The 11,132-nt window shown below is 44.4% G+C and overlaps 1 protein-coding gene across 1 annotated transcript in view; it reads left to right on the top strand.

Annotated features, from left to right (window-relative positions):
- The first annotated feature begins 7,789 nt into the window (after window positions 1–7,789).
- LOC136577641 (natural cytotoxicity triggering receptor 3 ligand 1-like) overlaps window positions 7,790–11,132 on the top strand; it is a 37,461-nt gene continuing 34,118 nt past the window's right edge. Inside the window, exon 1 of the mRNA XM_066577551.1 lies at window positions 7,790–7,979. Coding sequence (XP_066433648.1) covers window positions 7,931–7,979 — 49 coding nt within the window. The 5' untranslated portion in view covers window positions 7,790–7,930. The remainder of the gene's footprint in view (window positions 7,980–11,132) is intronic.

Genomic DNA, 11,132 nt, shown 5'->3' with positions numbered 1-11,132 from the left:
AATGGACTAAAAAGGGACGGCGTATGGTGAACAGTCAACAGCACTTGCCCACCATAGTCCCTGTGCCCCATGATGGCCCAGCTGACGCACGAAAAGACGCACCTCTCAAAGCAGTAATGATGTCGACGCTTGAACGAGGACGGGTGGCTCCTGGGTTTTCTGTAGCTGCTGCATCATTTGTCCAATTTTGCATGATCTTTGCCGTAAAGCAACAGGGCAGAAGTAAATTTGCCACATCACACTTGCCTAGACCACTCTACCCATTTCAGGGATTGCAAATTGGCTACACTCAGCTCCCACTTGTTGGGAAGCATGAATACGTGCTTGTTGTTGATTTCTTTTCAGGTTGGAGACCTACCCTGTTACCAAAGTAAATAAGCAGGTAACCGCACAGAAGCTCATGAATGAGGTAATCCGCAGATATGGGGTACCGGAAGTGATTGAGTCAAACAAAGGTACACACTTCACAGGTATAATAATGCAACACATCATGTCTGTTTTGGGTATATTCCAGGCTTTTCACACACCCTACCATCCGCGGAGTAGTGGGAAAGTAGATACAAAAGGCAATGGAGGAAAATGGGTAAATTTTGAATTGAGTGTCTTTCTATTAGTTTTTCTTTTTTTCTTAGGAGGATACATGCCACAGTAGCTGAGTTTGGGGAATGATTTTCTTGTTAATTTTGTCCTAGGTTTCTCCAAGGAATTGTCAATAATGTATTCTGCAGTCTCTGCTTTTCTCCCAGGTCCTACAGATGAGTGTCACAATCTGAAACCAGGTGACAGGGTCTATGTGAAAAAGTTTAAGAGAAACCCTGTTTAAAGATCCCTACCAGATGTTGTTCACCACCCCAACTGCAGTCAAGCTCGAAGGAAAACCCACTTGGATCCACACTTCGCATTGAAAAAACTAATGATCCTGCATATCCTTTAAATGCTATAATTTGGTACAATTCCTCTAACACACACCTTTGACTACTGTACACTAGCCCCCTGTTTCAGAACAAATTAATATAATGAAATGTGCAATAAGCCTACACTGAGGGTGAGAATCCAACACCGCATCGTGCTAAGAGAGAAGTTAACGTTCAAGATGGTAACTTTGACCCACATGTATCAATAGGAGTGCCAAGGGGGGTGCCAGATTAATTTAATTCTAGAGATCAGGTTAAAGCAGGTTTTGAGTCCTTATTTGCTTTTGTCACTGTTAATAATAATGTAGATTGGATGAATTATTATTATTACAATCAGCAGAGGTTTGTAAACTACACCAGAGATGCTTTGCAAGGGTTAGCTGACCAGTTAGGGCCCACTGCATCCATGGCGTTCCAAAATAGAGTAGCCCTGGATATGATTTTAGCAGAAAGAGGTGGGGTATGTAATTTTCTGTATGTGTATTATCCCTTTGATCAAAGAGTATGAGTAAGGGACTGGATAATGGTGACCAAAATTTCCCTTGTTTGAAAAAGATGAAGAGCCAGTTCCGATAATGCCAACCAGATACGTTACCAGAAGAATGGAGAGATGGACTAGTACTGTGTCTGCCTCAGTCTCATAAGATGGACTGTCAGTGGACTTCCCATTTGCCTAGGGATAGTGCAGAAGACCTTAGGTTCCGGCGAGGGCACACCCTGTGGGGTGTTAACTCATACAGATAGAGGGTATGGATGCCCGGAAATAAGCCCAGGGAATCCATGGCCTCCTTCTGAGGTGAGGTAGGGATCCCTCCCTTTTAGGAGTAGGGACTTATGGGCAGTGGAGAAACCCTGACGCAAGGGAGAGACGACCGAAGAAGAGAGCAAGGTCTGATGCTTGATCTCCATATTAAGTTTTTTAGGGGGGTTTGTGAGGGTATATATATATTGCCATATGTGTTTTTTATGCTTTTATACCTGTATGCAAGTTTTATTCAATTCCAAATGAGAAAAAACTTTAATACTTCGCCTTACATCAGATATGCCAAGGTTTTGCAAGAGATGTATCTTAAATTCAGAGAAGAAGATACGTAACCAGACACAAGGCCGCATGTACTTGGCCAATTTCCCAGAAGCGCTGGAACAAGATATCAAGATGTTCAAATGTACATGACTGTTATATGATTTTCACTGTCTAAGGCGGAAATCCGGACTGCCCATATATGATTATGAGCCCATCACCCCATAGTGGGGATGGGACAGAGGGTATAAGATCTCATGTAATCTGTAATAAAGTGCGCAGTTTTTTCTCCCGTGTGAGGAATGATACCAGATCCCTGTGTGGTGTCTCTTCTTACCGCCGGCAGCGGGGCAAGTGGGGTGGGCCCGATTGGTGTTGCACTTAGAATTTTAACCCTCATACAGAGAGTTCCACAGTCTAACTGCTCTAACAGTAAAGAATCCTCTTCTATGTTGGTGATGAAACCTGCTTTCCTCTAAACGTAGCGGATGCCCTCTTGGTACCGTCGCAGTCCTGGGTATAAACAGATCGCGGGAGAGATCCATGTGTTGTCCCCTCATGTACTTATACATGGTTATTTGGTCGCCCCTTAACCTTCTTTTTTCTAGAGTAAATAGTCCCAATTTTGATAGCCTCTCTGGGTATTCCAGTCCCGTCATTCCATGTACTAGCTTAGTCGCTCTTCTTTGAACCCCCTCCAATACCGTAACATCTTTCCTGAGCACAGTACGTTTTTTCTCTTTTTTTAAACCTCCTTCTTAGGGCTGCCACCCACTTGCAATTGCGTTTTTTGTTAACGCGATTGTCAATGGGACTTTCTAATGTTAAAAACGCAACGCAATGCACCAAAAACGCAATTGCGTTTTTTACAATAGAAAGTCCCATTGACAATCGTGTTAACAAAAAACGCAATTGCAAGTGGGTGTGGAGCCCTTAGGGTGACTACCCACTAGAGTTTTTTTTACTGCAAAATTCGCAGCGTTTTTTTTCTCATTTTTCATTAAACAAGTATAAGTAGCTCCAAGTTTTTCATTGTCGGTCATCTGGGTTGTCTTCAGTGACGAATGCAGGTTTAGATCAATGACAACGGCTGTGTTCGTGTCTGGAGGCCTAGGGGTGAGCACCCCTTTGTATACAAGTGAAAGGCAGTACAACAGGGTACTAGAGCCTCCATGCCTTCCCGTATCATATCTTGTATTTAAGCTAGAGGCGGTGAAACAGTATGCAAAGGCTCCATGTACGCCCATATCACAACTTGTATCCAAGCTGGCAGTACAACATGGTACTAGTGCCTCCATGGCCGACTGTATCACATCTTGTATCCAAGCTAGAGGCAGTACTACAGGGTACTAGAGCCTCTATGCCTGCCTGTATCACATCTTGCATCCAAGCTAGAGGTGGTACAACACAGTAGTAGGATCTTCATGCCCCCCAGTATCACATCTTACATCTGAGCTAGAGGCGGTACAACGGGTAGTAGAGTCTACAAGCCCGCTTGTATCCAAGCTAGCGGCGGTTCAACTGGGTACTAGAGGCTACATGCCCACCCGTATCACATCTTGTATCCAAGCTGGCAGTACAGCATGGTAATAGAGCCCCCATGCCCACCCATATCACATGTTGTATCCAGTTGTCTTCAGAGATGAATGCAGGTTTAGATCACTGACAATGGCTGTGTTCATGTCTGGAGACCTAGGGGTGAGCACCTGTTTGTATCCAAGTGAGAGGCAGTACAATTGCAAATCGCGCAAAAAAACGCCTGTCTGACTAAGGCCTTATATCGCACTCGCCAATGTGAAATTAGCCTAAAATATCAATTTTTGCAGGAGATACAGAGCTATGTAATTAACACAAGAGGACAGAATGCGGTTACATATAAATCTGTATATGGTTGCAAATGGATCTGAATAAGTTGGGGGCAAAAAAGTGGCAAATGAGATGTAACACTGATAAATGTAAGGTTCTGCACATGGGCAGAGGAAATACAGGTCACCATTACACACTTTTTTTTGCCCACAAATAGCCGTGCAAACAGATCGCGTCTTTTAGAACCAATGATTTCCTTTTGAAGCGCTCACGTAAATGAGTTTTAGACATGCAAAATACTCGCACCTACAAAAGATGGGACATGCGTGGCTACAATGCACACATCTAAGGTCCGTGCTGCATGAAAAGATAGGACTTGACCCATCTTTTTTTTTTTATTAGATGTTTTTATTAAGATTTTAACATATAAAAACATACTACACGTATAAACCTCCCAAACGTCACCCCCATCACCCCCAAGCTCTTTTTCATATTAACCGTCCCAAAGTCCGTGAAGGACAACGTAAGTGGTGGAACCTGTTTTACATTGTCTTCCACCTTAAGGATCCAAGTTCGTCGGAAATGATGTCACCAGCAAACATGATTTGTAATCTGCATGCTCCTTCCCTTTTTGTCCTCACACTTTCCTTGACATCTTGTAGATCGTGGGTTACCCGATCCATCTTTGGTGCATGTTGCACAGGCATTCCCATTGGCTCCTAAAAATCGTCTAAAAATCGTTCATGTGAATGCTTCAATAGGAAACCATTGGTTCTAAAAGGCGCAATCTTTTTGCGCAGCTATTTCTGTGCAAAAAAACCCCCACTCATCTGAACAAGGTCTAAATGGGAAATCACTAGTTAACACTGACATGGAAAACGAATTTTAGTCAACTGTAAACCTAATTGGAGCAACCAGTGTCAGGCAGCTGCTGCCAAGGCAAATAGGGTCGTGGGGTGCATCAAAAGAGGTGTAGGAGCGCACGATGAGAACATTGTTCCTCCTCTTTACCAGTCACTGGTCAGATCACACATGGAATATTGTGGACAGTTTTGGACACCGGTATTCAGAACTTGAGGGGGTACAAAGGCGGGCAAGTAAAGTCATAAATAGAATGGGTGGACTACAATACCCAGAGAGGTTATCAACATTTGGGTAATTTAGTTTAGAAAAAAGATGGCTGAGGAGCGACCTAATAACCATGTATAAGTCAATCAGGGGACAATACAGAGATCTCTCCCATCATCTGTTTATACCCAATTACAAACACTGTATTCACATAATTCATAATAATTCAGAATTTCAGTAATTAGCAGAAAACTATGGTTTTTATACCTTGTATTCCGTTATATCGAGGTAACCCTTATAAAATCAATCCATCCCCACTATGAACAGTCTACAGTAGCGGTCTATGAGTATATACTAGGGGATGCCAAAGGAATAAGTAATAAAACAGACATTATTAATGAAATAACTATCAGTAGTAGAGATGAGCGAGAATACTCACTAAGGACCATTACTCGATCGAGCATTGTCCTTAGCGAGTACCTCCCCGCTCGGAAGAAAAGGTTTGGCTGCCGGCGCGGTTGAGAGGTATGTTGCTGCAGTGAGCAAGGGGGAGCAGGGGGGAGAGAGGGAGAGAGAGATCTCCCAACCCGCCGCCGGCAGCCGAATCTTTTCTTCTGAGCGGGCAGGTACTCACTAAGGGCAATGCTTGATCGAGTAATTGCCCTTAGCGAGTATGCTCGCTCATCTCTAATCAGTAGTCAATTAATTGAGACTCTCCAGCATTAGGAATTGGCGACTGATAATAATTCACGGGTATGAACCAAGAGGTATGTAGCAGGAGACCGTAACAACAAATTCGTGATACGATTTACCAATGGATATTTTGTGTTATCGGTTACTGAGAGGAGAAGTGATTACACATAGAAGTGAATGTGCAGAAGCATCAGGAACACCCAGCAGCGCTTCTAAACTAAAATAAGGCCTCGTGCCCACGGCCAGGACAGATTGTGACTGCGAAATTTCAAAGCAAAATCAGAGACGGCGACCCCCAGAGACCCTATACTCACCTGTCCCTGTCCGCAGCGAGTGTCTCACCTGGCGAACCGGCGTGCATGCGCAGTGCAGGGCATGACGCTTCAGCGCTAGGCTGTGACACTAATTCCCGCTATACGTCCACAGTGCCCATTGTGCGGAATATTGCGGAACAGACGGCTTCCTTTGACTGCAATGGAAGCCGTCTGTGCGATTTTACGCACAAAATAGAACATGCTGCAATTGTCCCCCACAAGCAGAAAATCGCAGCTGATTTCCGCTCATAGGCAGGGGAGAATCTTTTAAGGCCTTAGTCAGACGGGCGTTTTTTCGCGTGATTTGCGGATCGCATGACGGATGCGCATCCGCAAATCGCGTGACCGGTGCCCGAAAATCGCCCGAAAATCTGCTCCTAGCCGCGTTTCATTAGAAACGGGCCGGAGCTGTCCAGCGCATTGCATTCAATGGAGCGGCAATACAGCCAGCTCCATTGAAAGCAATGCGCTGCGGGCGAGTGTGGGATGAATTGTCGGGAAGGGCTTAAATATATAAGCCCTTCCCTGCAATTTATCCAGAAAAGTGTTAAAATAAAGAATATATATATACTCACCTGCTCCCGGCAGCCAGAGTTCCGCGCAGCCGGCCTGCAGTGGGTGTGAAGGGGGTGTGAGTCAGAGCTGCCCCCTGGATGTCAAGAGGGTGGCACTCACATTGCTTCCCCGGCAGTCAGGCTCTCCTTATAGAACAGAAATCGCAGATCGCACCTGTCTGCGATCTGCGATTCCTGTTCTCTTCTCTATATGCGCTCAATGGGGCCGGCGGCAGCAGCGCCGACCCCATTGAGCGCATATAGAGAAGAGAACAGGAATCGCAGATCGCAGATAGGTGCGATCTGCGATTTCTGTTCTATAAGGAGAGCCTGGCTGCCGGGGAAGCAATGTGAGTGCCACAGGAGACAATCTGATTTGCTAGAAGCTGCCTGCACTACCATTCCTCGTCCTCCCCCTCCCCCCCACCAGGAACACGCTCTTCACTCTACAGTTGCATGATGTCTCGTTGAATCTCTCTGTGACCCACGCATCATGTAGGCAAGCAGCCAGAAAGCATTGTGTGCTGTGTGGGGCCCACAGTTCCCCCAGCTTTAGGGTCTGGTTGTAACCACTGAAAGCCCTACATATAAGCCACTGTGTATAACTGCTACGTATTAGTAAAGACGAAAATCCAGAGCAATTCCACAGAGAATCTGTGTCAAAGTTCACATATTAGACATGAGGGGCTTGGAGCGCAGTTGTTCATGGTGGATTTTTCCGTGATACTTGAAAGTAACAAAGACTCCTTCTGCTGCCGCACATGCTCTGTTGAATGCTCTGTGTATGTTGACGTTTTACTTTAAAATCAATGTTTCCTCTGTACATATGTCATCCAACAAAGTCAGGCACATTATTGTTTTCCTGTCTGATTCATCTTAGATTCGATAGAAAAAATGGCTATGTTCCCGGATGATGTTCACATCTGTGCAACAGCTGTCAACCTTGTGGAGTTCTCTCATGTAACGATGTGGAGAATATACTGAGAACAGTGAGATTGAGGAAAAATATCCAAAGAAACTGGATCCAGAGGACGCAAACCACTACTCACCGAAAGGGGTCAGAGGAGGATGTCAAGAATTGTTCTGATGAATAGGTGCTGCACAGTCAAGAGTAACCGAAAATAACACTGGTGCTCCAACTAACGTGCCCGAACACACAACTTGTTCCTTAGCATGGATGGCTGTAACAGTTTGCTGTAGTTTGAAGGAAGATAATGTGAGGGGGGTCTCTAATAAAGTGGCCATCCAGTGTACATACTGCTATTATGGCTCTAAGGAAGCTGCTGATTAGATAAATATATTAATCATATCATTATGTATTCACAGAACAGATGCAGTCATATAAAACACTCAAGATAAACATATTGTTTACTTCTTCCACTGAGATAAGAGTTAATTTTTTCCTAAAGTGAAAGTGAAAATTCCCCACAAGTCAATAGTCCAAGGAGGTGCAGAATAAGTGGAAGAGAACAGTAATATACAGATATGATTTAGGATTTGCAGCTTCGTCCACAAGAAGTGAGAAACTCGGGTTAATCCAAAGAAGGATCTGGGCGACAAATGGGCTTCAGAGAGACATGTGTCGTCCTCCTCCTCCTGCAGCACACAGGTCGGTGATATTCCTTGTAGTGATGGTAATGTGTATGAGTGCGGGGCTGAGGAAACAGATATCAGGGGGCTCAGCTGATACAGAGGGGTGCGGGCGCTGGGAGTGAAAGTAAGCAATGCAAGAAGTGTAGAAGAGAACTTGGGAAGAGAACTATGGCATGTTCAATGGTGCTGTTGAAAATTACAACTCTGCCCACAAAAAAAAGTCCTCAAATAGATATGTCACCAGAAGAATGAAAAGTTATTATTTTTTTGAGAGTGTTATATACCAGAACTGCAGAATGTGACCTGCACACAGGAGCATTAATGACCCATGTTCATGAAAGGGTTAATAACCTACTGTAGTTGCTGCCTTTTTATTAATCAATTTTTATTAGTATCACATATCAGTTGTACATTACAGTAACTAATACACAGATTTTCCATTATATTGCTTGCATATAATTAAAATTTGCTTAATGAAATATACGAATCACTGCTCAGGTGTGATACCATTTTTGTTATTAAACGTAACACAGGACATACAGAACTCTGGTAGTCGCGAGTTCTAATATAGGAATGGGAGGGGGGAAAGAAGGGAAAGAGCAGGAAGAAGAAGGAGGTTGGAGATAAGAGAGTCATAGGGGGAAAGATCAGAAACAAGCAGGAAATCAACATTTTGAGACATCATGATGCATATTTGTTGATACAAGGAGTCGACACTAGAGATGAGCGATTATACTCGCTAAGGCACATTACTCGAGCGAGTAATGCCTTAGCCGGGTATTTCTCCGCTCGTCTCTAAAGAATCGGGGGCCGGCGGGGAGCGGCGGGGGAGAGCAGGGAGGAACGGAGGGGAGATCTCTAGAGATATCTAGAAATTTCATTATTTCTAAAGGCTAAAACTTTTTCATAAATGCTATATTCCGACACCATTTGTATTTTAGTTCCCTTACTCGAGGCACCTCTGTCGTTCGCCACCTTCTAGCTATAAGCAATTTTGCCCCCAACAGTATATGACATCAATATTTTGGTTGCTGGCTTAATTATTTTTAAATGTAGGAAAAGAAGGGCTGTACCCAGATGTTTCGGGATACTAAATTCTTAAAACTTATTTTTCATGAAGAATATATCATTCCAGTAGGTTAAAAGTAAGGGACCTGACCAAAAAATATATATAAGGTGTTCCCTCATGTCCACAGCCTCTCCAACATAAGGCCTCAGGGGTCAAGCGTCTACTTCTCAATTGTATGGGTGTAAGATACCACCTTGGTAATACCTTTAAATGAGTTTCCAACATATTAGCGCATTTAGTAGCTTGTTTTGCTCTTTTAAAAGAACCCAACCAACTTTCTATTGGGACATCTATCCTCAGATCCTTCTCCCAATTTAGGAGATGCCATTTTTTTCCCGGTCTTAAATCTCCTATCATGTGGTCGTAGAAAAATTTAGTTTTTGACTTATTACTAGAGATGAGCGAACGTGTTCTTCCGAGCTTGATATTCGTGCGAATATTAGGGTGTTCGGTATGTTCGTTATCCGTAACGAACACCATGCGGTGTCCGGGTTACTTAAACTTTCTTCCCTGAGACGTTAGCGCTTTTTTTTGGCCAATATAAAGACAGGGAAGGCATTACAACTTCCCCCTGCAACGTTTAAGCCCTATACCACCCCCCTGCTGTGAGTGGCTGGGGAGATAAGGTGTCCGCCTGATATAAAAGTCTGCCCCTCCCGCGGTTCGCTATGGATGCATTCTATATGCGCTCAATGGGGCCAGCGGCAGCAGCGCTGACCCCATTGAGAACATATAGAAGACAAATCCTTCTTCTCTGGCACAGCTGTAACAGCTGTAGCAGAGAAGAACGATGTTTGCCCATTGAATTCAATGGAGCGGCAATACAGCATGTTCCACTGAATGCAATGGGCTGCCGGCGATTGCAGGATGAATGGTCGGAAAGGGGTTAAATATATAACCCCTTTCCTGCAATTCATCCAGAAATGTGTTACACTAAAAATATATACCGGCGTATAAGGCGACGGGGCGTATAAGACAACCCCCCAACTGTCACCTTATACGCCGGCAATACAGTGGAGCAAAGAATAAAAATCATTACTTACGTTTTTAGATGATCTGCGGCGCTCCTGCAGGCTGTCGCTCCCTCCTGGTCCACGGCAGAGTATTGCTTTCTCCACGAAAGACTTGAAATCCCCGCCTCCAGAAACACAGCCAATCACAGCCATTCAATGACATCATTGTCATTGGCTGTGATTGGCTGAAGGCACGTGTCTTTCTGGAGGCAGGGATTTAAAGCCTTTCATAGAGAAAGCTTGTCTGCCGTGGATTAGGAGGGAGTGACAGCCTGCAGGAGCGCCGCAGATCATCTAAAAACGTAAGTAATGCTTTTTATTCTTTGCTCCACTGTATTGCCGGCGTATAAGGTGACAGTTGGGGGGTCGTCTTATACGCCCCGTCGCCTTATACGCCGGTATATATTTTTAGTGTAACACATTTCTGGATGAATTGCAGGAAAGGGGTTATATATTTAACCCCTTTCCGACCATTCATCCTGCGATCGCGGGCAGCCCATTGCATTCAGTGGAACATGCTGTATTGCCGCTCCATTGAATTCAATGGGCAAACATCGTTCTTCTCTGCTACAGCTGTTACAGCTGTGCCAGAGGAGGACGATCTTTATGCTGACAGTGGGGGGGGGGGGGGGGCACTCTTGCCGCTATTGTGGCTTAATAGTGGGACCTGTGAACTTGAGATGCAGCCCACCATGTAGCCCCTCGCCTGCCCTATCCGTCACTGTGTCATTCCCATCACTTTCTTGAATTGCCCAGATTTTCACACATGAAAACCTTAGCGAGCATCGGCGAAATACAAAAATGCTCTGGTCGCCCATTGACTTCAATGGGGTTCCTTGTTCGAAACGAACCCTCGAGCATCGCGGGAAGTTCGTTCCGAATAACGAACACCCGAACATTTTGGTGTTCGCTCATCTCTACTTATTACTTTGTGTTAATTTTATCAAACTTAATGCTGTTGACTGGGAAAACTATTTTCCGAGGATAGGATGTTTGCAGAAACGATCATATCTGGGAGTATTTAAATAACTCATCTTTAGGTATTCCATAGCTCTCAACTAATAGCGAGAAAGGTTTAAGGGTGCCA

The sequence above is a fragment of the Eleutherodactylus coqui genome, chromosome 8, assembly GCF_035609145.1.
Source record: "Eleutherodactylus coqui strain aEleCoq1 chromosome 8, aEleCoq1.hap1, whole genome shotgun sequence".
Classification (NCBI taxonomy): domain Eukaryota; kingdom Metazoa; phylum Chordata; class Amphibia; order Anura; family Eleutherodactylidae; genus Eleutherodactylus; species Eleutherodactylus coqui.
This window is presented reverse-complemented; position numbering and strand designations above follow the sequence as displayed.